This window comes from Psittacula echo (assembly GCF_963264785.1).
Source record: "Psittacula echo genome assembly, chromosome: 1".
Taxonomy (NCBI): Eukaryota; Metazoa; Chordata; class Aves; order Psittaciformes; family Psittacidae; genus Psittacula; species Psittacula echo.
The window spans coordinates 110,070,357-110,097,743 of record NC_137735.1 but is presented as its reverse complement, the minus strand read 5'-3'; the positions used below and the strand labels follow the sequence as shown (position 1 = coordinate 110,097,743).

General features: G+C 43.2%; 2 protein-coding genes across 3 annotated transcripts in view; both read left to right on the top strand.

Annotated features, from left to right (window-relative positions):
- Positions 1-976: 976 nt before the first annotated feature.
- Positions 977-6,585, top strand: MANSC1 (MANSC domain containing 1). The gene is made up of 3 exons (XM_080620212.1): positions 977-1,273; positions 2,132-2,272; positions 5,361-6,585. The coding sequence occupies exons 1-3, from the start codon at positions 1,054-1,056 to the stop codon at positions 6,347-6,349; spliced, it is 1,350 nt and encodes a 449-aa protein (XP_080476338.1). The 5' UTR covers positions 977-1,053; the 3' UTR covers positions 6,350-6,585.
- A 14,227-nt stretch (positions 6,586-20,812) lies between these two features.
- LRP6 (LDL receptor related protein 6) overlaps positions 20,813-27,387 on the top strand; it is a 122,799-nt gene continuing 116,224 nt past the window's right edge. The window contains exon 1 of one of the 2 annotated variants that reach the window (XM_080635028.1): positions 20,813-21,022. In XM_080635028.1, coding sequence (XP_080491154.1) covers positions 20,968-21,022 — 55 coding nt within the window. In that variant the 5' untranslated portion in view covers positions 20,813-20,967. The remainder of the gene's footprint in view (positions 21,023-27,387) is intronic. The other variant, XM_080635027.1, reaches the window with a different exon arrangement.

Genomic DNA, 27,387 nt, shown 5'->3' with positions numbered 1-27,387 from the left:
TTAGGGCATCTAGTCTAGGTCATGCTTTGCCTAGAAAGGCTGGGCCACATGAGCCTTAAGGTTCCTTCTAACCTGGTAGTCTGTGATTCTATGAGATTGTTTCAAATAGACAGCAGACAACCAGACTCTCTGGTTTCATTATATTACCCAAACCATTACCATGTGTAAAATGACATGCCCTTTGGTATCTCTTCAGGTAATGGACCGTGGTTAAAAAGAAAATGTATTTTATTTACAAACAACTGTATTATTCTAACTATTCATAGCATGCTCATCCTTTTAAAGATGAGAGACCTGAAAAAAGAGGAATATATCTTAAAATCTTTTTATTCCTTGCACTTCTTACGCTCTGGGCCAGTTTTGTTCTGAAACATTATGTTCCTCCCTCCCCCAAAGAAAGCCAAACCAAACCAAAAAACCCAACAAAACAAAGAGGAAATGAAAGATAAAGATTCTCAAGCAAAAACATTACTTAAGTAAGCCATTGCACTAAGGCTGTTGAGGGATAAACCGCCAGTCCATGCCTCCAGCAGACATGCTTGTCCGTACAACACCCTTTCAGCAAACACCCTGTGCTTGGCTATAATTTGAACAGGATTACTCAGGTAGTAAAGAGACGCTTACACATTAAAATACACACATGTGCATTTAGACCAGGATGTGCATATTAATTGCTTTAATACAGCCTCCAAAACCGGATCTCAGAGGAGCAGCAGGTCAGGCTGCGAGCAGAAACACACCAGCCCGACCTCCACCTGAAGAGTTTCTACGGGTGGTTTTTCCATTGCCCCCGACTGTCGGGACGAGCCCGTGGGCGTGCGGACGGCTGAAAGAGCGGGGACATCACTGCAGCCACGCCGGGACAGCGCGAAGGAGGGCAGGTGAGCGGGCAGGAGGCGGGGGCAGGAGGGCAGGCGTGCTGCCCAGGCCCGCCTCCCTCGGTCCCTCCTCCCGGACGTACCGGCGGCCTGGGGCAGCTGCCGTTCCCTGGTTTCCCGCCCGGGTTGGGTCGGAGAAGAGCGGGGCCCTGCAGAGCTCCCGACCCGAGAGACCATGCCCCCCGGCAGCGGGCGGTGGCCGGTATGCCTGCTGGTGGTCACCGGCGTGATGGCGGGGCCACCCCCGGGCCGGGAGTGCTCCGCGGAGAGGATGGAAAACACCATCATCGATATCAACCTCTCCTTGCCCAAAGGCGTCCGGGGAGCGGAGCCCATGTACGTCCCAGCCCCCGAGGCTTGTGTCCGCGCCTGCTGCTCGGGGGTAAAGATCTCAGGTAACCCGTTCCTCCCTGGCCCTCTCTGTTGGGAAATGACTTAGGGAGTTGGGCTCGCGTGCTATTCGAGTGCTGTTCTCTGTATTCAGCGCAGAAACGTTAATTTATCCCTCCATGCGCGCTGCGACTAGTAACAGCTTGCGGCTGCTGAGCCTGCTTTGCTGAGCTTGAGGAGAGATCTCGGTGCAGGACCCCGCAGTCCTCAGGAAAATAGTTGCAGCAAAGAAACAGCGGTAGTTTTAAATGTTAAAACCCCTCGGATCACCAGACTCAGATGTGTAAGCTGTGGTTAGCAAATGCACTGAGTGAGTAACCGGCATTTAGTAAAAGTAACTGACATTTTACACTACGTTTAAAGGAAAAAAAAAAAGGGAGTGCTTACCCTTCTCTGAGATCACTGGTGTGCATCAAGCTTTTGGAGCCCTAGAGAGGCAAATAGAAATGACGTGGTAAAGGTGACCCCACAAGCAGGAATGAGCCAAGCAATTCCTGGGATAGGGAAAAGTGTATAAATAATTTCCTCCACCATGAGCATATTGAGGAGGTTCTCCAATTTATCAGGATTTGTAAGCAAGAAATTATAAAGTGGTGCCAGTGTGCTAGGAGCAAGGGGAAGGTGAGGGATTAGACTCATTATTTTCCTAAATTCATCTGTACAGGAAGAGGAAGGTGTGACCTTCTGTATATTGGCTTTGGGCCATTCTTTTGCAGTCCTGGGCTGGTTTTCCTGTAGGAATGTTATGTCAGTAGTTTTCCTGTTACTCACATGAAGAAAATTTAATTTAACAAACTAGAGCTCATTATCAAGACTCTGTAAAAGTTCTTATTGCTGAAATATGTCTTTATCATGTTTTGCAGGAGACAAGAAGTGTAATCTGATGATTTTTGATGCTCGAAGGACAAGTGCACATCCAAACTGCTACCTGTTTTACTGCCCTAGTATTGAGGCTTGCCCAATGAAACCCACAACAGGACTTGTGAGCTACAAAATAACTAGAGGTAAATAAGAGTAGGAGCCACCAGTCCCCAGGCTAGATGGGGTTTGCACCTGTGAGTTTTCAGTAGTGACCAGAAAATGTTTGGGGGTTGCTCTCCTAGTAAAATGCTCTAAGGCAAGCACTGTAGCTTGAAAATGCTGCTCTTTTGCTTTATGGATGTTGGATGGGCAGATGTGTGGTGAGCTTCTGTGTGGACTCTGCCTCATTGGAGTAACATCCTGACCCTTATGAAATTCCTCCACATTAGATTCAGAACTTCTCATAATTTTCCCTTGCTTAAACCAAAAAGAAGCTGCTTCCATGTTAGTGTATTCAAGAAGGAAAATTTCCTGTACATAATGCTGAAGAATATCACTGAAAGCAATGGACTTGTAGCTGTCTCTGTATTCCAAGGAACCATGCTACACTGATGAACACCATATACATGCAGTCAGAAACATTGAACAAATGCTGGGCAAGCCTCGGAGCATCACTCTGATGTTGTTGTGATGGCAATAGTAAAGGTTATTTTCTGCTTTCAGTCAGGGAACCTGAAGCACAGATGCAAACTGTCTAAACTCAGCTTTATGGCATGTGGGCTGCATGCTCTGAAATTTCTCGCTATCTGTCATGTGCGGTGGGATTTTTTATAGCAATCTGTACTTGTTGACTGATGTTGACTTGCACTAAACCTGCTTGAACAGTTGAGATAAGAAACTGATGCACGTGCTTTCATTCTGCATGTAGTGTAATGCTTAGTTAACAACTTGGTTGCATATCCCTTCTCTCTTAATTTTGCATTTTTTTAGCTTCTGTGAACATAGAATTGTGAAAAGATTATGCAAACTTGTTTTTTGTTCCTACTAAGTTTTCAAAGGTAGCACCTGAGTGGTGCTGGCACTGACAAACCTGTCAAGCGTCATTCCTTCATATGAGAATCTGAATGTGGTTACACTGAAAACCAAACTAAAAGGAGGAAAGATACTTTACTGATAACAAAGCAATGTAAAATACTGATGCTATGGTAGCAGTGATTTATATAATTTTCTTCTTTTTTAACTACTCTTGTGGCTGCTAACTAATGGAAAGAACCTATGGCTTGGGAAGTAAAACATGGACTCAGCATGGACTCAGCTGCAAAAAGCTATTGCTAAAAAAGAACATCTCTGGTTTCTGCTGTTTATGTACTTTTGTGGCACTTGCCTTTGCCACCCCACTAAGATACCCAGGCAGGACTGGTGGGTTCTAGCAAAATATGCTCAGGAGGTGCTGTTTGGTTTTTAGCAAACAATCTGAAGTTTGGTTTCTAAAGCAGCTTATTGGATTTGAGATATCAGGAGGACTACTTTCGGGTTTTCATCTCTTTTTAAAGTTTGTCTTGTGTACTCCAGCTGTACCTCTCAAAGGACAGGTTTGGGCCACTGCGTTTGGGAGCTGGTAGTCTCAAATGGAGACAATACTGTGAAATCAAGGTTTGATGCTGAAAATGTGGAGTAGAGTTAGTTCAGTTACATTAACTAATCTGAGTGCTGCAGAGTAGCAGTGATACTTCACTCCTGTACGGGACTCATACATAGCTTCCCTGTGTTCCCTCCTCCGTCCTTTGAACACTGTGGGATTGCTCTGTGCTTTTCTAGCTGTTGCCCAGGCAAGGGAACTGAAGATGACATAGCATGCTGCAAGTGCTTTGTAGCTGTCACGCTACATCCGCTGTTTGTTTAAACACACAGGGAGGAGCTCCATGGGAGTGCATCGGGATCAGGGAAAAAGTGAATTGGTGACTGACTCCGTGGTGGTGACAGCCCATTTCCTCGCTGGTGCAGAAATGTGTCCAGAGCTGCAGAAGCAGTCTGGCTGTCTTTGAGCATACAGTTTCTGATTATGCATATACTATATATGCATATATATGTAGTGCAATAACTGAACATCTTGTTATTTAAAGCCACTCTCTAAAAACACAGTATGGCTTTTCTCTAAGTCAGTCCATTATCTGTGTTTAAAATGTTACTTTGGTAACACACTGGTGCTTGACTGGAATGTGAGGATGAAAGTTGGTGTCTATTATTGCAGACGTTATTTGCTGTGCTCTTGTTTAAAGCATTAAGAGGTTTTTGGTTTGCTGTTTTGGGTTGGGGCTTTTTATTCACTTTATTTTTTGTGGGGTCTTAAGGCTTGTAAATATACATGGAAGCAGCAGCCAAGTAGGCTTCTTTGCATGTATAATAAAACTGAAAAGATACCATCCCTTTAGATAAGAGTTCCTACTTAGACGAAGTGGCAATGAAAATAATACCTGTTTAGAATCAGTTAACTGCTATGATTATTGTTTGTGTGGAATTTCTGTCATATAACACTCTTGACTTGCTTCCAAATTCTATTAAATGACATTCACCCACGTTTTGCAAGGAATACATATCGACTTCTGGAGAAATTATAAAGTGTAGTCTGCTTCTTGTGGAGGTCTTCACTGCAAATAGCTCGGAGACTCTTGGAGCAATGTCTTTCTTCTAGCATGGCAATAGGAGCTCAGGTCTTTCCTACAAATCAGCATGTATATAAAATGGCCTATGAAATGGGGATATTATTGCCACCTTGTATTATAAGACAATTTTGTGTGTGAATTGAATTGTGACAAGCAATCACAGGGTGCTTGGTTATTACAAGAAAGGGAAGGATATAATCATGTTGGCTAGGTAGAAATGTGTACATCTGACAAATAAAAGTGAGGTTGGTGATACCGACTTCTTAACTGACAAGAGCTGAGAATGGTTTGAAGACAGTGAGCCTGCTCACTCTGCTTTTCAAATCTAAATAAAGACATGCTTACCTGCATGCAATATGAGTATAAAACAGTCAGATTGGGATGATGGCTCTGCACAGGTAAATTCTGTGGGAAGTTGCAGTCAGGGTCTGATGTGCCCAGGCTTGAGGCTGACACATCGTACGACACAGACAGGATTTAGAAGTCACTCCGCATATTTTAAAGAAAATGATGCCTCAGTTTCATCAGTGTTTTTGGAGCCCCCTTATATCTCTCTTACTGAGAAATACAGAGTAAGCCTGTGGTAATAAAAAATAATGAAATACTGGTGTTTCCTTTCTGTTTCCAGATACCCATGCGCCAGAGGATAAATCCTTCGGAAGTGAGGACTTTTCTTCAAATGAGTATTCTTTGTCTTCAGATGCTGGAGGCTTTATTTCTCACAGCCAAACTAGCCATCAGAATCATACTGCTGCTTTGCAACAATCTGTCTTTCATCAGGCATTTGAACTCCCAAACCATATGGGCAAGCATTTAGACAACACTGAATTTCATACAGTTTTTCCTGAATATCAAAGGGCAAAACATCCTGAGAGCTTAGACCCCATCCCAAAGCAGAAAGTAATTGACCTGCCACCAAACACATCTTTTGCTGATCAAAACGGAAACCCCTCTGCTTTGTTCCCCACCACTCCGTCTAATGTTCCTGAACCCAGCAGTAGTACTCTCACTCCTCTGCCTACAAGTACCACCCGACTGGAATCTCTGCATTCTGGTGGTGCTAAACCTGCTACTGTCACCATCACCACCAGAGCTATCTTTCCACCTACTGCGACTGTCAGAGCTAAGCCTGGTATCCCTGCCACCAGCATTACTGTTACTCAGGTTCCTCTTTCTAGTTCCACAACTTCTGCTTCTACTTCTACAATCAAGCGGGTGACCACAACTTCCAGATCTGCTGCTGCCTCATCAGGGCTAAGAACACCAGCCATCCCTCTGGAGCCAACAGTTGTCTCTTCCAACATTACTAGCCATGTAACCCTCTTCTCTTTTCCAGGTTTCACTCTGTTTGCTAGTGATTCCCCCATGTCTTCCCAAAACAATGCTCAGGGTTATGACCCATCTGATTTAGAAAGCTATCTGCCAGAGAGCCCTCTGAGAGGGAGGGGTGTCACTGAACTGGGAGAAAAAACCAGCCTTGTAGCAGCTTTGCTTTTTGGGGTGATATTCTTGTTGCTAGTTATTGCACTGACTGGGAAGAAAATACATGAATCTTTTCAGAAGAGGCATTATACTAGGCTGGATTACTTGATCAATGGAATGTATGCTGACGTATGATAGGGAGAGGGATAAGATTGTGAGGAGCATCTCCCATCTTTGAGAGGACAACTCTGAAATGGAACTGTACATAGTGAAATCTCAGAAGAGGATGGATTTCGTTTTTTGGCCGCTAACAGGAAAGTGGCAGATGGCTTTGGTGGAGTAGAGAACTGTTCTTTCTACACTGAACTATAATGTCTATCGTTTTTGATTTATGACTGAATCCCAAAAATAAACACTCAAATCCAAGTTAAGCTAAGAAGGTCTTATATTTAAAGAGAAAAAGCATTTCAAGAGCTTAATCTGTACTATGACGAGATTAGTGGAATAGAAGTACACCTAATAAACTGAGTACCTGTGCAGTGCTTGAGCATTTTCAGTACTTTTCCACCAAATGCTATAGTGTTACACGATTGCCTGGCAATCCTATTTACTCTGTAGCCTTAAAGCAGTACTTAGTAGTAGAGCTTTGCATCCAAATGGTTTTAGGTACAAACAGTAAAACTTGTGGTATACGTAACACAGCTTAATTTTTCTTAGCTACATACAGTTTATGAATATATATGTACCCTTAATGGGTTTTTTTCTACATACATCACAAGCTATTCTTGAAACCAAATGGGGCAAATCTGAGTTTGCCTTTTCCAAAGAGCTTAATACCCTGTACCATATTAGTTTTTTTCATAATATGTATTGGAGAGGAAAAGTTTTTATCATATCAAAGTAAAGCAAGCTGCAATCAAGCTCTTTTGTGACAAACAGCATTATCAAGTGACTTGGCATATGCACAAGAGAGAATCTGTTCTAATACACTTAGATCCCTAACAGTTGAGACTCAACACCTGACTGCAGAGCAGGCAGAAACTTATGAGGGGGCTTAGCAAAGACAACAGCTGTATTACTGGCAGAAGACACACAGAAAGGGGTGGTCTCCACCTGCTGAACATCTAAAGGCAGGTGAAAAGGTTTCAGAGAATGGTGGCTATATTGTAGGAGGGTGCCGACCTCAAAGAAGTTTCCTACAGTCGCCAAGAGCAGTCTGCATTATCTTCATGCTTCTGGTGTTCTACTTCCCTCACCTGGCTGGTGGCTCTCAAAAGAGCTGCTTGCAAAAGTGATGGACTGTACCTCCTGAACACACAGAGCTCTTACTGGCTGTCAAAGCACACCCTCTTCCCTTCTAGAGTCATCTCCATGTGACCGGTAATAATCATAGCTGCTTCTTATTTTTTTCCTGACTCTGCAACAAGAGATGAGCGAAAGAATATATGTGAGCTAAACAACTTTAGTTTGTATTATTCACATTTCCCTTCACATACACCCAGTCTAAACCTGGTTTTAGAGTGAAAGACTAGATTTCAAAGTATCTGTGCGGCAGACAGCACAAGCAACAGCAAACATCAGGACAGAGAAGGAAGAGTGCCTCATGAATACAAGGAAATAATTCTATTACAAAATATGAAACGTGACTCACGTCCAAGAGATTCTTAGATCTGTCAAGCCTAGTGCAGTGGGAAACAGGCATGATCCAAAAATGGCCTCAAGCCAAGTTTTCTGAGAGCTCTAAAAACAATTTTATGCAGAAAATTCTCTGAAAATTCTATTATTAAAAGATCAAAAAAAAGTCAGTGTTACATATGTCAAGAAGTTGAATTCTTACTATATGGGGGCTGCAAGTTGCTTTATAGATACCAAAGCAGCTGGTTTTCTACATTGCCTAAGTCTGACAATGCTTGAATGAAAAACATTCTGTGTAACCTCTTACAAATTAATAGAATTATAAAAGAAAAGTATCTCCAGCCCATTGGCTTGCCTGTTGACTGCAATTTGATTAACCTCTTTTTTTAGTTTTTTTCTTTTTTTTTAGTTATCTATTTTCAAAGGTTTCTGGTCAAGGAACAGGACAAGGGGGAACCACATTTCTGGGAAATGAGTTAATAAAACAAGTACTAGGCCCAGTTGTGAGCTGTAAAAATGCAGGCACAGATCTGAGGTTGACTGTAATTTTCTCTCAAAATGACTACAACCTTGTCAGAAGTTTTCTACGTTGCTGCTGCCATCATAGCAGCTTATTGCAGGAGAGGTGCTGAGGACAACTCCTGAACCCTCACTGTGTGCTTCCGCTGTAACAACTAATTTGTTGGCAGGAGAGATGGTTTGTATTAATTGATAGGGCACAATACAGTAGAGATACATTTAAGAGAAGACAGGCAGACATTTCTCAGGGTCATTCAGAGCACCAGACATGTATTTGGCTAATGCCATTACAAACATTGTCCTGCAACCCAAACAGCAAGTATATCAAGCACAATGAATGGCAGAAGTAAAGCAGGGAGGTGCATAAGAACCATGACTAATTTAGTTAGGATGCTGAGTGGCCTTTCACAATCTTTGAGTGAAACAAACAATTCGAACTGTTCTTACATTTAAAATGCTTTTTTTTATGCTTGAGCATTAGGCAGGTGCACTGAAACACTTACCTCTTGTTTTGCCATCCATTTGTCTGGCTGGATTAAGAACAAACGGGGAATCGTTAGGTGGCCAGTCTGGATCTTTCAGTAGGGGCTTTTACAAGCTGTGTTTGAACACTAGAGGGCAACAACAGTAAATAGAATTGACAAATTTAGAGGGTGCCAATTTAAAAATGTTTTATTTAGCTTGGCTTTAAACTTCCCAATCAATGGCTGTTTCATTGCAAAAATGTTTTATAGGAAAGCTGTTTTGTTAATTGGAAGCTTCTGGGTGGAGGATGATATACACACACTTTTAAAACTTGTTACTAGGTCATATGATGGTAGTGAACAGTTGTAGAAACAAAACTAAGCATATTCTCTTGTCCACTTTTATAATATGAAATCAGATTGCATTATTAGTTCCGTTCTGGCACTGCCAGTTAACTGAGCAGGAGAGAAATATTTCTCATCATCATTCTTTCAATGGTGATGCTTAATTATATTTATTTTTGAAGCTTATTTTTTTTTGTCTGGATAATGCTCTTGTATTATGAAACAGAAAGGAGTGAGGCAGAATAACTGTAAAAAATCCATCCAGTTTGCTATTGCTTTTCAATATCCTTTATCTAAAACTTGTGTGCGCTCTTCTCTTTTTTCCATTGACATGTCCTATGGTCTTAACTGTGCACCACACATTTATGTGGATCATTAGCCATCACAATATGATGACAACCTGTGCACTTGGGGTGGCTCTTTCTGAAGGTAACAGCTCATTATGGCATGAGGCCAAAAGCTGTCTGACTTTAATCACCTGGAGAGTGTAATAAATGCTTGTTTTCGTGTTGTTGCTTTAAAGAGCTGAGGAAACATAAGGTGTGTAAATGCAGACTGCTGTCAACAAAACTGTTTTGTGGAATTCTAGTACAGAAATCCCAAATTTATAACCACTGCAAGCAATCATAAAGTAATAAATTGCAGATCTCTTTGAGATGGATGAGAAGAGCACACAGTCCCTACCTCAAAGGGCTGCAAACTCAGTATAGCGTGCGTGTTCTCTTCAAACAGTGCTTCAGATGATTGTAATTCCTGTAGGAGTAGGAAATGCTTATACTCAGGATTCTTTCAAGTAAATTACAAACCAACTAACAAAACCAAACAAAACCAAAACAAACTAAACAAAAGAGAATTACATGAGAAGTCAGTTTCAAAACTGAATCTTATTTTCTTTCCTCCTACAAAACCATCTTAGTGGATTTGAATGTGATGACACCATTAGATACTGCTTTGATTCCCCCATCCCACACTCCATACTGACACAAACACAGAGTTTAAAGTGCTATTATTGCAGCCAACAGTTTCCACCTTTTCATTTAGAGCAGCTATATTTAGCTCTCTGTCACACTCCTGAAATTGGCCTAGGCTACTGGGCCCTTCCCAGAAAATTACTCATTTTCTTATATAGGCAATACACTTCTCTGCCTCCCCATTCACTGAGAGTTATGGAATAGCTGCATTCCCCCCATGTACCAGGAAGGTACATGCTATTCCCAGATGCTTTACCAGCCTCTTGACGGGTAGGTCTCCTGAAGGATTGGGATATATTGAAAAGTTTTTTCATCTTCAGGAAGCGTACACTTAATATTTTTCATCTAGGTCTCTATACTTCTTGAGGATATCAAAGTGCAAAGCACAAAACTGCTGCTCTTTGTCCTCTGTGTGTTTGTTAGATATTGTAAAAAAATGAATAAATGTATTTTTAAGTTTCAGTACAACTATGCTCAATCACTGTTTCCTGTACATTGGCTCACTTCATGAGGAAAAAGCAATGGGTTGTGCCTTAACTTCTGTTCTGTCACAGCTGGGGTCCATGGCCTTGCACAGCAGTAAGTCACCCTGCTAGCAAGTGACACACTGGTTCTTGTACCTGTTCTGCTGCCAGCTGACACCTGCGTTCCAGCTGAGAACATAGAAGTAGGCTTGAAAGGTGAATTCAAAAGATGAGTCTTGGATCTGGGGTAAAGTTTAAAACTTTAACTTTTTAACCCCATTTTTTTTTTTTCTTTAGTTAGTTTTCACCTGACTGAATGTCCATGAAGCCCTAATTAGAAATGATCTTGGTTGCAGGTCTCGTAATGGACCTGGTAAAGCAAGATAGGTCACTCCAGGAAAGACTGCATATTTCTCATTTGGCTTTTGACCTAAAATTTAACAAATCTCATTTCAATCTTTAACTCAGCTCAACTTATATTTATTTTGCCCTATTACCATCAGCTGTGACAACTCAGTACCTTTCCTCCACCTCCTTTTTCCACAGAGCTGTTTCATTGTCTATCCAATATTGTTCAAAAGTAGAGGATTTGCACAGGGAAAGAAAATAGGAATTTGCATTTGCTAGGCTGTGTTTTGCTTTAGTTTTCAGATACTCCTCTTTAAAACTGAACACTACTTTAAACTTGAATTTTGATGAACTTTCTTTTGAAATTATATTTACGTAGCAAAATAATTACTGGGTGATCCATATATCCCCCATATCAATACAGACTAAGTAATGCATGGATAGAGAGCAGCCCTGCAGAGAAAGATCTGAGAACACTGGTAGATGAAAAATTAAGACATGATACAGACATTTGCCCTTGCAGCCCAGAAAGCCAGCTATATGCTGGGCTGCATCAAAAGGAGCATGACCAGGCGGCCAATGGAGAGGATTCTTCCTCTCTATTCTGCTTTCATAAGACCCCACCTGCAGTACTGCATCCAGCTCTGGGGCAACAACACAAGAGGGATGTGGAACTGCTTAAGCAAGTCCAGAGGAAGCCACAGAGATGATCAGAGGGCTGGAGCACCTCTGCTATGGAGACAGGCTGAGACAGTTGGACTTGTTGAGCCTGGAGAAGAGCAGGCTCCAAGGAGACCTTACAGCAGCTTCCAGTACCTAAAGGGGTCTACAAGAAATCTGGAGAGGGACATTTTATAGGTGTGTGTAGTGACAGGACAAGGGGGAATGGATTTAAACTGACAGAGAGGAGATTTAGATGAGACATTGCGTTCGACACTGTCCCACATGACATCCTTGTCTCTAAATTGGAGAGACATCAATTTGATGGGTGGACCACTCGGTGGATAAAGAACTGGCTGGATGGCCACATGCAAAGAGTTGTGGTCAATGGCTCAATGTCCAGCTGGACACCAGTAACGAGTGCTGTCCCTCAGGGGTCGGTGTTGGGACCGGTCGTGTTCAACATCTTTGTCAGTGACATGGACAGTGGGATTGAGTGTGCTCTCGGCAAGTTTGCTGATGACACCCAGCTGTGTGGTTCGGTTGATACGCCGGAGGGAAGGGATGCCATCCAGAGGGACCTTGACACGCTTGTGAGGTGGGCTGATGCCAACCTGATGAAGTTTAACCATGCCAAGTGCAAGGTCCTACACCTGGGTTGGGGCAATCCCAGGCACAGCTACAGGTTGGGCAGAGAAGAGATTCAGAGCAGCCCTGCAGAGAAGGACTTGGGGGTGTTGGCTGATGAGAAACTTAACATGAGCCAGCAGTGTGTGCTCGCAGCCCAGAAAGCCAACTGTATCCTGGGCTGCATCAAGAGGAGAGTGACCAGCAGGTCGAAGGAGGTGATCCTGCCCCTCTACTCTGCTCTCATGAGACCTCACTTGGAGTATTGTGTGCAGTTCTGGTGTCCTCAACATAAAAAGGACAGGGAACTGTTGGAACAAGGCCAGAGGAGGGCCACGAGGATGATCAGGGGACTGGAGCACCTCCTGTATGAAGACAGGCTGAGAAAGTTGGGGCTGTTCAGCCTGGAGAAGAGAAGGCTGCTTGGAGACCTCATAGCAGCCTTCCAGTATCCGAAAGGGGCCTACAAGGATGCTGGAGAGGGACTCTTCACTAGGGACTGTAGTGATAGGACAAGGGGTAATGGGTTCAAACTTAAACATGGGAAGTTTAGACTGGATATAAGGAACAAGTTCTTTACTGTAAGGGTGGTGAGGCACTGGAATGGGTTGCCCAGGGAGGTTGTGAATGCTCCATCCCTGGCAGCATTCAAGGCCAGGCTGGACTGAGCCTTGGGTGGCATGGTTTAGTGTGAGGTGTCCCTGCCCATGGCAGGGGGGTTGGAACTAGATGATCTTAAGGTCCTTTCCAACCCTAACTATTCTATTCTATTCTAAGAAATTTTTCACTATGAGGGTAATGAGGCCCTGGCCCAGGCTGCCCAGAGAAGCTGTGGCTGCCCCATCCCTGGCAGTGCTCAAGGCCAGGCTGGGCAGCGCTTTGAGCAACCTGGTCTATGGAAGGTGTCTCTGCCCAGGGGGTTGGAACTGGATGATCTTTAAGGTCCTTTCCAACCCAAACTGTACTGTGATTCTATGGTTTTAGGCTCTTAACTGAGGGGTAGTTCACACAGTGTGAGCAACAACTAAACAACTGGTATATACAATGCTCTGCAAACATTTTTTTTCTCCTATCTTTAAGTGGTTTGGGTTTATCGCTCCCATTTTTTTATTTTTAATATAGTGACTGGAACACCTTTTGATATGCTGAATTCATGATTTCCTGCCACAGTGTACCATTGGATGCACATATCCTCAATAATGTTTCCTTCAGTTAAAGTGCAAGGATTCCTAAACCACAACTGAATATAGGACTCTAAATCATAATTTCTGTCAACATTTACAGCTTTACTTATCTTAAAGGAAAAGAAAAAAAAAAAAGTGTTTGGGGAAAATAGCATTTTAGATGTATTGTTCAAAGAAAAGATTTCTTAATATGCCAAGATTAAACGGGGATTTTGTTCTGTGTAAGCTCTTTCAGATCATTCTAAAGGTATTAGATTTTTCACAATTGTAGTAAGGAAAAAAATTAGTAGCAGTTGCATTCACAGCAAAGCTCCGACACTGAAAAAGGCATTGGAAGGAGCTTTATGAGTCAGGGCTATTCAGACACAATTCCCTTTTATTTGAAGATCCATGTGCCCAAATACTGTCTCTGTGGCTTTGACTGGGGAGGGGTTGGAAGAAGGCAGGATGAGGAATGGATTGGATAGCCTCACTCTAATCACTTTTTTCTTAATAGGAGAAAATATAATCTAATTATTCCACAATGGAATATGACAATCCTTCAACAGTATCTTTATAGTGTGCACAACTGTTTTAACAAATATATTTGAGGAGTGGGTCTGTCTTTCTCTGTGTTTTCCTTTGTCACTTATTTACCTTTAGTTGCCAGCTGTACTGGAAGAGTCTTTATCAAAGTCCATACTGTAAGGAAATTATTCAAGGAACTAATGCAGATGGAAAAGCAGCAAATGAGACTTCAAATATATATAATGGCCTCTTCTATCCCCTCATTGCATGAAGAATGAGTTACAGGCCATAAGCCATGGAAACCTTTATATATGGAGTTAGTGCAAGCTTAAGGACCCACATTCATTCCCACCCTAACAGGGAATAAAAGCAATGGGAGACACTTTAGGTAATGGCTGGGGTGAATAGGCGCTGAGCTTTTTGCTGTCCTGTGCCTGCATTTGAAACATCTTTTGTGGAAACACAGGTGGTTACAGCATTCCCTGTGTGTAACTTAACTTACATAGTCCTTAGTGCTACGGCCAGTTGATAGTGAGGTGGGAGGGAGAATCTGGCTCTCAATTTCCACGCCAGCCATTCCCTCCAAGTCCTGTAGCTTTGGTGCAAAGATCACCATGTTTTTAATAAAACAGGAATTGGTTAACTGAATTACTGGCAAGGCCTGTTAAAGCCAGGTCAGCCACTGTTGATTATCTTGGGATTTTACTGGTTGAGAAGTGAACAAGGACTAGTTCAAACTATTGCCTGCATTGTGATTAGCTGATTTAATGATTAGTTGATTTTATGATTCTGAAATAAGCTGGGGATTTATATATGTCCTGCATGCTACCTTTCCAGGCCTTGAAACACACTTGCCACAGTGAAACATAAAACATACCGAATGGAGTGTGAGTAATAGTCCCAAACTGTCAGAGGCACCACTTGTCTCTGAGAAATGCTGGGTAATGGTAATTTAATAAAAATGTTACCAAGAATTTGCCTCCACGCTTATTTTTAATGGCTACCTAAAAAGCAATAAAGAGGGTAAAAAAAAAATAAATTTGGGATTTCCTTAAAATAACGACCTGTCTCAACATCTTGCATTTGTGTGGCTTTATCTTACAAATCTCTTAAAAACTAGAAATGCTTCACAAAACATCACAGATATTAAACCTAAAAATTAACCATCAGAGGGCACTCTTTTCTGCTCTGAGGAACTCTTCTCGCTTCTTCAGCTTATTTTGAGAATTTACCTAACAGCTAATAAAAAACCCACCCCTACAGAGGTATCATGGTTGATGGTCTATAGCCATATTCTCTGAGGTGCTTAGTGTTTTGGCTGAATTGCAGACTAATATGTATATGAATATAAAGTATAAATAAAATATGGGCATGGACTCACAAATCTGAATCTTCCTCCCAGATTTTGAACTGGAGAGCGATGAGTCTCTTTACTTGCCATAAACTGCACTTCCATGGTACAGCACTTTTGCCCAGAAGTAGCTATTTCAAGTTGCAAATGAGCTCTTTCCTATGCACAGTTGGTGTGTCACACCGTGTACACTACATAAAGATTGAAAAGTGTTGCAGGAAAGATTGCTAATAAGTGTGACACCGTGACTTACCTTGCTTGACCAGAGGCATAAATTCTAGTCATTAATCCCTGTGACTAAGGAGTACAAGCAAATGTACAATGCTTTACCAGTAAATAATTTTTAGACTTCAAAGACTGCAGTGCAAAGCAGAATTGTTAAATATTATGGATGCATATTGCAAAACACTGAACTCCATGAAAGGGGTTTGAAAAGAAAATATTCTTAAATTGTTGTTGCTTAAAAGGCATGCACATTATGGTTAATAGAGCCCAGATGCTGACTGGGTTTGAAAATTTTAGCAAACTAAAACAAAATAGTGTTTTGGTGTCTGTCAGCCTGAAATGTGAGCTCTTTTAAAAGGATGTTTCCTCTGTATCAACCTAGCATTAAAGTACTTTACAAATTTTAGAACTGTAACTTTCTCAAATGACATTTCTGTAATTTGGCTTTGAAATGTAGCCGTGGCTGAATATTCCTAAAAAAAGTCTTGGACTTGCCCTGTGGTCTAGTGGGCAGTGCCAAATTAAAATCAGAATCCTGCATGGTTCACACTGAAAACACAACCACTGAAGAAGTGTATCCTTAGGCAGCGCTGTTTTCAACTCCCTGGGAGATGGAAAAGGAGAAAAGAGATAGTAGGTAGACAGCCTGACCCTGAATGCACCAGCAGCAGGAGTCCAAACGCTCCTCCAAGGGCGTAAAGAAAATGCCCAAGCCTTCCAGGTCATTTTATTTCATATTTTCCCTTGGGGATATCAATGCATTCCCGTTGGACTAGCTCGCCTGTATGGGCTGCTGAACCCAATCACCTTCTCCTCTGTGAAGATTTTGTTGTAAGGATTCTTTTTTAGCCACAAAGAAATGCAGTTCTCATCCTGGGCACCAGGCAACCTCTTCTGGTAGAGGAGATGGAAAAGAAAGAATGGGTATTATACTAAATGGGGAGGGGGGAATAAGGTAGTACAGAAATGTAAGAAGAAGAAACAACTCTGTATCTGATAAAAAAAAAAAAAGGATTTGATGGGGTGTTTGCCACAACAGTACCAGGAGTGCTAGATATTGCTGTGGTTTGACAGACCTTGGGGAACCTGCAGATTGACTGCAAAAACAAGTAAAGCCTCATGGCCTGGAGAAAATTTCTGGGCTAGAAACTATCACTATCAGTCCAGGAAAATCTGCTTGGAAGCTGCCTATGTCCCAGTGAAAAGGTGCAGTTCATACAGTATCGAAGTAAAAGGCTCCGGGGAGACCTCATAGCAGCCTCTCAGTACCTAAAGGAGGCCGACAAGAAAGCTGGAGAAGGACTTTTTACAAGGGCATGTAGTGACAGAAAAAGGGGAAGTGGTTTTTAACTGGAAGAGGGGAGACTTAAATCTGATACTAGGAAGAAATTCTTCCATGTGAACATGGTGAGGCACTGGCACAGGCTGCCCAGAGAAGCTGTGGCTGCCCCACCCCTGGCAGTGTTCATGGTCAGGCTGGATGGGGCTTGGAGTAACCTGGACTAGTGGAAGGTGTCCCTGCCCGTGGCAGGGGGCTGGAACTGGATGAGCTTTAAAGTCCCTTCCAAACCAAACCATTCTGTGATTGTATGATTCTATGATAAAAGGAAGGGAGAAAGTATGTCTGGTTGTTATTGAACTTTAGGAAGGGAGAGATGATCTGATACTCTACCACTAAAGGAGGAACACCACGGTAAACCCACTGCACTCTTGGAAAAGGATAAACCGCATCAGGTACACCTCTCACATAAGCTGACCTTATGTTGGGGAAGATGAAGCATTTTTGGACAAAGCATTTTTCTTTATGAATATAAACTGTATGACCTAGGCAAAATGCCAAGGTGATGATACCACAAGTCAGGGTGTTCTATTTGATCTGTGGTTATATCAGGCATCATTGGTGAAGTCATCGCTATGTCATGTCCAGCTCCCCAAGCTACTGTGCTGCAGACTTTCCTGCTGGAGGCAAGAGAAGACTTGAGCTTGAGTTTCAGTACAAAACCTTGTCCTTTTTGAAGTCAGTGAGAATTCTGCCATTGCCTCCAGAGGGACTAGGATTTCACCATGCTGTGCCCATTAATTCTTGGTGAGACACTCAGCAAGAGAGCTAATTATGATATGTGGCTTCTGTGATGTGGGCAGCCACCAATTCATTTGCTGAGCAGCCATCTTCTCCTAACAGCTTTTGCTCATTAGGGACTTCAGTCCCAGTCCTACAAGAGAGCCCATTGACTCCACTGGAACTCAGGGCATAGTCTAAAAATAGCAATAGACTTTGGCAGTCACTGCTGGTTTCAGGAGCTCCAGCTGCCATCCCTTGCTGTCCTGTGGGCTGATAAAAGTGCTTATGAGGCTGGGCCACCAACCAAAACAGGGAACTAACCTGAGTATAAACAAAATGTCCTGTGAAAGCTCTTGTATTACTGAGTCACCATCTAAGTCCGAAGGTAGGGGTAAGGCTGTGCAGGCTTCTTAGCAGTTGGAGCTTTGGAGTGGATTTGAGCCAGCAAACCAAGGTTTCTCTTTCTAAGCTTAATGGATATAACTGCAATCAACAAGGGGAGACAAAAGAGACTTTCCCTCTCCATTCCCCGTTTATTTTGACTTTAAGCTCAACTAAAGGAACATAACCATCTCAGGCTTTTCTGTCTGCGGTAATCTTGCCTCTTTTACATTGTAAAAAACTCAGGTATGGAGTTAATTCTACATATATGAATCAAAAGCAGTTAGGACATAGGCTTGTCTTGACTCTTAAGCATTTATGGAGAAAAGGGTTCAAAAGAGGCTATCTGGGCTGGAATAGCAACAGGAGGATTGTGTCTATGCAGGCCATGGAGGAAAGAGGCCAAGCTGAGGGAGATGAAGCCAGCTATCATAAATGGTTCAGAGAAAAAACTAAGCAGGAGAGGATTTGAATTACAGAAAACCAGTGAATTACACCAGTGTGAGGGGTGACAACATCTAATGTGTGAAAGCTAAAAATAAAACCAGCCAGCATGGATAGCAGAGAGGATGCCTGTAAGGGTACGAGCAACAAGGCAGGGATGAGGCTCCCAAGGTACACAGTCAAGACACCAGAGTGATTCCAGCAGAAACAGATGAGATGTGAGAGGAAATGGCATATAGAGAAATGTGTTCTGTGATGCAGGGGTTCAGGCTTGAGGTTTTCCTCAGCTGTGCATTGTATGATTAAGATGCAAATTCATGACAGATCTGCCATACTTTGCAAGATGTTAATCATGGATTGTGCAACATTGTGAGCGTACAATACAAGGAAATTCCCGAAAAGCTCTTTTTCTCCTCCAATTCAAATTAAACAGTGAAAATAAATACAAAGGTGTGCTCCTTCTGCCTGCTCCTGCAAAACCTAGGAGTGACAACAAGGGTTAGATGTGGGTTATCTACCATCTAGGTACATTTTTGCATGGGAAGCCCTTCCCCTCTGCTACCCACATGGATCTTGCTTGAGTTTGCTCATCCTCCCAGCTGACAGCACAGTTCTGGAGGAGGCAATTTCATCCAGCAGAGTCACGGACAACACTTTGTAACCTAGACCTGGCCTCGGGCAGGTATTGCTTGAAGGTTAGAAATATACTTCTTTGCACAGAACACTCTGGGTGGATTTTTTTGGTTTTTTTTTTCCCAGTAAAAGCTGAGATTCTGTCATTTATCACATGACTCCAGGAGCCTGATGTTAGAATCAGTCTACAACACTCGGGCCTTTAATCTGCCCAAATGTATGTCCAACAGATATGAGATTAAAAGTTATACACTTCTGTTAAGTTTCTAACAACCCTGAAAATAATATGGACTTCTAAAAGTAATGATCTCCAATTTTGCTTTAAGATGTCCTGCTAACCTGTCATTATCCTACCAACCAGCTGCCATACTCTGTGAAGGAGGGAGAACATGATTTAGACTTAATGTTCCTTGTAGAAATCCTGAAGTAGATTTCTTCATCTAAGGAAATGCAAGAAAGTTGTATTTTGTACTGCTTATGAGGAATGAACAAGGCAGGTACAGAGAGACGCTTTAAGTGAGGGTATATTACAAAATCTTAACTTTTAGCCTCTTCAGAAGTAAAAGTGTTTACATGGATGCAATGGTGGAAAACAGTAATTTATATTTCAACACAGCACACAGGTCACTGATTTTAAGGGGGCTTTGTACTACTGTGCCAAGCAGCACAAACCCAGCATACTACATTTAGTCTAGCAAGAGGGGCAAAATCCCAGAACACCCTCAGAAGTGCTGGGAAATAAATTATGCAACACTACATCAACCAAGCAGCAAATCCTTCTGAGAAGGAACGCCTGGTACTGCTGCTCTGGGACAGATCAACATTACTGCTCTGTAATCTCCACACTGGCTGTATTAATTGTAACTTAGTTTTAGCATCTTGCTTATCTCCTCCACCCTCCGCTGACCGAGCGATACCTCACTATTACAGCCCGTCTCTCCACGTTTGTTCCCAATCCGATCGGTGGGGCACCGCACACCAATACATATTTAAAGGCCAGCGTGACCCCGCAGCTGGCCCAAGCGCCAGGCCCATGGGGAGGGCCCTCCGCCAGCGTGCCCTCTCGGAGAGCGGGCAGGCGGGCACCAACCAAGAAGAAGGAAGGAACCGATGGCCCTGCGCTGCCCCGCAGTACCCAGCCTTCACCCAGCAGAGGACCAGCCGCTGCCTTTGTGCTGCTGCTGCCTTGGCCGCCGCCGCTGCTCTGTGGCAGAAAGTAGTGCCGTCGCTCCCGGTCCAGTGTTGCTCCGCGGGCAGCATCGCTACGCGGCGGAGGGGGTGAAGAATGGCAAGTAGTCCCGCTGGAATGCGACAGCGGCGACCGCCCCTCGCCACCTCCCCTCACTCTGCCGGCGGGCGGGCACCGCGGGGAGTACCGTGATCCCCGCCCTCTCCCAGCCCAGCCCGGCCCGGTCCGATCCCGCCGTGCTGCGGACCCCGCCGGGCTTTTGTCAGCGGCGGGGCGAGCGGGAGCGTGTGTGTATGTGTGTGACTGTCCGTGCGAGAGACGATTGCGTGCGCCTACCCCCTCCCCTCCGCCCTCCCGCTCCCTCCCTGACGGGGAAGAGGTGCGGGGGGGGGGCGGGCGCTGCTCCAGGAGCCGTCCAGGCGCGGCGCGGGGAGGCGGAGGGCGGGCTGGGGGAGGAGGAGGAGGGCTGTATCCCTGCGCCTGTGCGCGCCCGGCGGAGGCGGAGGCCGGGCGAGCGAGTGGTAGGGGTGGATGGGGGAACGACCGCAGCAGTTGCGGTGAGGCGGAGGCGGCCGGCATGGAGGGCAGAGCCTGCTCCCGCGGCGGCGCGACGGGGCAAGTGGCCTGCTAGGAACCGGCGAGGGAGGAATCTCCGCGGCCACCCTTCCTCAGCTTCCCTCCTTTCCCCCCACACCTCCCGTCTTCACCGCCACCTCCCCCGCCCGCCTGGAAGCATGAACTGGCAGCGGAGGTGCTGCTCCTCGCCGCCGCCTCCCCGCCGGTGAGAGCGAGGAGGGAAGGAAGATGGGGGCCGTCCTGCGCAGCCTACTTGCCTGCAGTTTTTGTTCGCTGATGAGAGGTGAGCGGGGAGAGGGGGGGAAAAGTTGCCGGGGTGGCGGCGAGGGGCCATGTTTGGGCGTGCGGGAGGGGAGAGGCCTGGCTGCCGGCGGGGCGCGGGGCCCGGCGCGGGGGCAGCGCTCTCCCAGCCGCCGCGCCTCTACGCCAACTTCCCCGCCGGCCCGCACCGCACCGAGCCCCTGAAGCAGCGCCGCCCCTCCCGTCGCTCTCCGCACCCGGCCTTGGGAGGCAGCAGCTCGGCCACGCTGGTGTCAGGCTGATACCGCTGTTAGTATAGCCAGGCTCTTCTCCTTTTCTCCCCCGTGAGTGGCGCTTCACGCTGCCGGGTGCGAGGGGAGCGCGGAGCTTCACGTATCCAGCTTGTGTGGGGTGTTGGGAAGTCGCCGGGATCTGGTGTTTCAGTGAGACCCTCCTCGCAGGGAAGTGAGCGTGCGGAGTTGGCGAGAAGGGGAGTGAATGCTCCATCCTCTCAGCTGTGTTGGCTCTGCGCTGGGACTTGAGAGAAGTTTGTGTTTCACTGGTGAACTGCCACGGGTGTTCATACAGGTTTAAATCGGCAGTCGAGTGCCTTACGGGGGGATGTCACTTAAAGTAGCTGAGGATTTGTATTCCACTTTTCCTCTCCACCAATATTGTTTGTCGTGTAAGGCACAATTGGTATGAAAGCCGAGTTCTGGGGTTAGTTTTTCGTTTCTTAACGCTATAGACATAATTACAGTAACTAGTTCTCTGTGTTCAGTCTTTCTGGGAAGAAGTCACCTGTAGTGTTTACATCCATCGCTTTGCTATTTACTCGATTTTTTTCATGTTAGATGGGGGAAGAGGTTAATTGCTAGCAGTCAAACACACTTTTGCTTAGAAAATTCATCAACACTAGCGTGTTCAGATGAAAGCTAGACTAAAGGTGGCTTATGTTGAAGTAACTGCTCTGTCTTCAGTTGCTCAGGACTCTGGAAAACAAAAATTTTCCTCTTCTCCATACTCTTCTTTTCCCCCTTCCCTCCTGTGCATCTGTTTGCCATATTGTATCCTGTTTGCAAAGATACAAGTATCCTTATAAATGGGCTGTGTGTTGTTTCAAACTCCTATTGTGGTAGTTAAACCCCAATTTTCAAAAGTTAAGGTGTCTCGACATTTAACTGAAGACTGGAGCATGGAGAGAAACTGTTTCCTGACCACGTTTTATTAAGTACCAACTGTACCTGTTCTTAATAAACCATTCATTTGGCTTTCACTTGCTGTTCAGCCTAGTTCAAATGACAGCACAGAAATTGCTGTCATATGTAATGTCACATAATATTGTCACTGTAATTTCTTCAAATTAGTCTCACAATAGTGACGTATGCTTTTGCAAATCTTTGTATATTTGATGATGCTTAATAAGACACCTTGAAGAAACATTCAGTTTGAATGAACTGTCATTTCTTGTCTCTTGTCTTTGTCTATTGCCGAGGACGTTTGTATCCAAACAGTGTTTTTGTTTCTTTTGTGTTGAAGGTCTCCTGCTGTTTGATCACCTACCTGAAGTTGTAATCTTATGTTTGTGACACGATAGTAATTTTCCTACTGGCTAATTGTTACCTTAGGTAGAGATAAACAGCAGGAACAGCTGAGTTCTGAAGAAACAAAAAATCAGATTTTAATGCATGCATCCTCCCTAATAAACAACATCTATGCAAGTAGAATTGGTTTGAATAAGATGTGTTGAGTTCAGAAGAGGTGTCAGCAGTTCCTTAATGAGGCAGAGGCAGTGCCAGCATGGGTATGAATAAGTTTATACATGAAAGTAGAGGTGAAGTTATGAAGTTCACTGTTTGGTTTTGTGAATTCAGTGCTGTGAAGGATGCCAAGCCAACAGTGCTGGAGTCTGAAACTCAGAAAATGTCAGAGTGTGTGTTTGTGGCTTGCAGCAGTCTCTCTACTTACAGAACTAGCCTCCCTGTTCTCATTGACTTGTAAACCTCTGTCTATTTGATTTTTTTTTTTTTTTTCCCCAACAGCTGAGCTGTGATCATTAGTCTGAGGAAACTATGGTGGACTCATTTATCAATCTGGAAAGAAATAAACCTGGTAACCTGGAAGCTCAGTGCCCTGTAAACTAATAAGGACTCGAAGAAGTACCAGGCCATTACTAGTCAGAAATGGATGCACAGGGCAAGGCAGCTGTCTTTCAAAGTTGTCCAAGGACTGCCATAATCCAGATCCTACTGACATTTTCAGGGCAGGTATTTGGATTTCTAAGAGGCAGGAGGTAACTGTCATGAAAACTTGCTGTGGTTGGGTTTTTTTCTTTTTCCATATTCTGGCTGATGGAAGAAAGGGTTCACTTTCCTGAAGTCTCTTGACCCTCCTCAGAGTCTGGTCTCTGTTTTCTCACCCCCTGGCTTGATTTTGGAGATTGGGCTTCCTCTTCTCTGGCCATCCGCAGTACTTCTTGAAGCCGCTCTCAGAGAGGGTACAGGTGGAGGAGTGAGTTAGAGCTGCTTCATGGAAGCTCTGCTGTATTCTCCATGACAGCTGTGAAACCAATGCGGATTTTGTTTGATAATTGTCAGTTTGAAAGAAGCAATAGCAATGGCATCACATCTGTCAGGGAGCTGCAGATAAGTGTGAAACTGAGGTTTCAACTTTTAAATAAGTGATAGAGAGTTCTTCCTCTGTACTTATTCACAGCTTACTTCCAGAAATAACTCCAGTCATCATGGAATTGCTGTTTTGTTTTGGTTTTAAACCATGATCATGCAGACAGTGCACAAAGCTCTTGTTTGAATAGGAATCTTACAAATGATGTTTGTGCAGACATACTGAATATTGCAGACCTTTGCACTTAAGGTCAGTTAGCGAAGAGATAAAAATGCCTCTTTGGTAATGCACATTTTAAAATTAAAGCTTCCCTCTTATGCATTCAGAGGAGGATTTGTTTTAATCTGTTGTTGTTTTAATATCGTTACTGTTTTAATTCATTTTAATCTGTTGCTTGCTTTTGATAAACAGGTAATCTTTACTTTTTTGTAACTTTTAGATAGATTTGTTTGCATGTAGTTTAGGAAAGCTTAGTGTTCAAGACTTGCTAAGTTGTGACTGGAGGTATTTGCACATATTTTTCTGCTAGAAGTCAGAGAGGGAGACAAGTTAGGCTTTTTACTTCTGAAGCACTCAGGCTGGTGATGAAGTGTGGCATTTCTAGCTGAAGCTATGCATTTGCCTTCAGACAGAAGGTCTCTTCACCTAGGACTGTACAATCCTTAGGTTTGACAGTGAGACTTGGAAATATATACATATATATTTGTAATCATCATGGTCTGTTTCTTCACCCAAGCTTGAGTCAACCGTATTCTAGTCATGTTTTTTCATTGTATGATTCCTCAGAAATCACTGTGCCTTCGTCTGCCGTGATTTCCAATGCATTTTCCTCTTTCATCTCTCCATAGAAGAGTCTGAAATTAGAGTGATCTAAGGTGTTACAAAATCCACCATTACTTTAATAGTTTTTGAAATTGTGTCTCTGTGATATAGTTCATTTATCATCAAATTGCTTTAGCTCTTCTTTAAAGCTGAAAAATAAGGACTTAAAAAGTTTGATGGAAGATTTTTCTGTGTCTTGGAGGTAAGGTGAAGTAGCATTTTTGGCAAGGTGCACTGCGTATGCAGGGAAGTTATGGTATATGGTTGAAACTGTATATCTGATCAGAGATGTGTGCAGATGATGGGCTTCTTCTGTCCTTCAGTGACATATTCAGGTGAAAAGGTTTCTTCATGTTTCACACCAATGCTGATTGGAGGGGCATTAACCATACTGATGCTTCTTCCTTTTCCTCTGGTGAATTGATTACATCTGCATTCCCTGAATTCTAGGTAAGGAATTTGGCTAGAAGCTGTAGAATGCATAGAGGAGTGTTTTTTGTTTGTTTGTTTGTGGGTTATGTTTTCTTTTTTTCAGGAAGATAGGTCAGGATCTGGAGCATAGGAACATTTTAAACTCTGTCTTTGGGAGCTGGAGAAATCTGATTCCTTTGGACATCTGTAATCCACCTTTATGATGATGTCACATCTCAAAAATGCCAGCTTCACAAATAATCTGCTGCAGTGCACGTAATATGGGATTTACTTTTTAGTTCAAGTCAAGTAGAGCAAAGATAATTTAATTTTTTTTTCCTTCTGACCGAGTGGGGTAGGGGAGGAGAACAGGGAGAAACAGGTCTCAGTTTCTGATCTGTCACCGTTCATCTCTGCAGCCAGTCTGCAGACTTAAACACTATATTCTTTGTCCTCAGCATATTTAACTTCATTAATTTGCTATGAGAAATGGCAAATACTTGGGTTGCTTTGCTGGTGGCTTCTTCAGAAGAGTCCACTTCCTTGTACTATAGGGAGGGGTACATGTTACTGTTGAGTGGCACCAGAAACACAGTTACTAAAGCTTTGTTGCATGCTTTTGGCTGAGCTGGTGGCTGCGAGCATGCTCAGCTCCTCCTTCAGATCTACTGCTGGGGAGCCCTCATGCTTCAGCCCACTTACCTGAGAGAGATTTGGTTAGTAAATTGTAAGTGGCTGGTGAAATTCTTTGCTGCCACCCACTTTGATGGCACATGGGGACCGTTTGTGCTTCCAAGGCAGTTGTGGCAGTGAAGCAGAATTTACATTGGTAAAGGAATTTCACACAGATGGACTTTTACTGGTAAGTGGTGTAAGTTGCTTGGGAAGACATGAGGGGGGATGCAACTTCCTTGCAGACTTCAGGGATGGTCCATTCACCTTCATATAAAGGAGTTGGCATTGTTCACTTGAAAGTTGAGCCCTTGAACCTACATGCTGTGGCTCACCAAGGGTGACTGTTGATGAGCGGACATGAGATTTAGGATGAGCATGCAGTGAGTACTTCCACTGAGTGCTTTGTTGTGCTGGCTCTTCTAGAGGGTAGTTGCTGTTTGGTGAAAGAAATATTCTCTAATAACAACCTTTATTTTTTCAACTTATACCTCACTTGTGTAGTTTCAGAGTGTATGCTGCTTGCAAAGTTACAGAATGAGCAGTGCTCTAAACAAATAAGCTGTGTCATTCTTTTGTGGTAATTGTCCAAAGATTGGAAGGAGAAAGCATTGTATTTCTAATGGACTGTACATAAATACTGGGTATTGACACCCTAAATATTAAGTAACTTCTACAGATACATTTGGCAGGCAAGCTGACATAGAGAGCCTTCATTAAGCTCTCTAGATACTCCTGTAGTTCATATTTATGGAAAGAGACTTACAATGTGAACAGGCTCAGTATTTGCTCCACATGGGCAGAACTTGGTCTGTATGCAGTGATGGTGTTTGTAAGTAGATATGAGTTTGTTGTCGTTTCTTCTTTCCAATATGGTCTCCTATGAAATGGTCACGAAAATAGGGTGAGTTTTTTGTCTCCTTGTGATTATTTTGGTACAAACCTTTCTATTTCAATGTAGTTGACACAGTCCTCTACCAATTTTGAAATGGAGTCAAACCTACCAGTCTACGAATAGAACGGAAATACTGCAATACCTTTTTCCATTTGATTTATAATACGCTTTTAAGAGCATACCATTCAAAATGCAGGTTAAAAGAAGCAATGGTTTAATTAGTAATACTTTGTTTCCTTTGCAAAATGTTATTAACTATTTGGGGAAAGCAGCATATCAGTTTAAAAGGTGGAATGCTTCTCAAGCTTCATTATTTATACAGAGAGAACAATAAGGAAATGTTTTTAATATAAACAGACATGGAAAATGGCAACATTTGTAGAGATTTTCTTAGTATCTTGTTACAGGATCAGATTACCTAAATCGAATTACTCCCTTGTGATATAATCAATGTGGCAGAAATGGTATTATAGTTTTAATTCTGTTTATAAGGGCCATGTGTGAGCTCTTGATGTCAGATTTGAAAAGTAATCATATTTGAGACAGAAAATCATAATCAACTAGCTATATAATTTTGCTTAATCAAAAATCATTTGTTTTCCTTCTCTATGATACTGAAATGTAATTTTCTCCTTTATATTTTTTCTCTTTCTCCCCCCTCACCATTGTTCCCAGAGGAAAAACATAGTTTGTAAGTTTCTATGGTTTTGGTTTTATTTAACTGTTTATGCCTCCAGAACTTCTCAGTAATAAGCATTCTCCTCTGTCTGTTGTCAGAGTTGAGGCTTCTTGAAGGTGACTGATGTGTTTGCCTGAATGTGGAAGGTAACAGAAATGGAAGTGGTTGTAAAATTTCAGAACTTCCTTTGTTATTCTGTCAAACCAGAAAATAAACTCTTGCTTGTTACTCATAGTGTTAGTGTTAATTAAAATGTTAACACTGTGTAAATCAAAGAATCCTCTTGACTACACATAGATTAATA

What these genes read in the sequence shown, in the direction of transcription:
- MANSC1 (XM_080620212.1), top strand. Translation starts at nt 1,054, where the DNA reads ATGCCCCCCGGCAGCGGGCGGTGGCCGGTATGCCTGCTGGTGGTCACC. An exon ending in CTCGGGGGTAAAGATCTCAG is followed by an intron (nt 1,274 to 2,131) that starts GTAACCCGTTCC and finishes CATGTTTTGCAG; the next exon opens with GAGACAAGAAGTGTAATCTG. An exon ending in GAGCTACAAAATAACTAGAG is followed by an intron (nt 2,273 to 5,360) that starts GTAAATAAGAGT and finishes TTCTGTTTCCAG; the next exon opens with ATACCCATGCGCCAGAGGAT.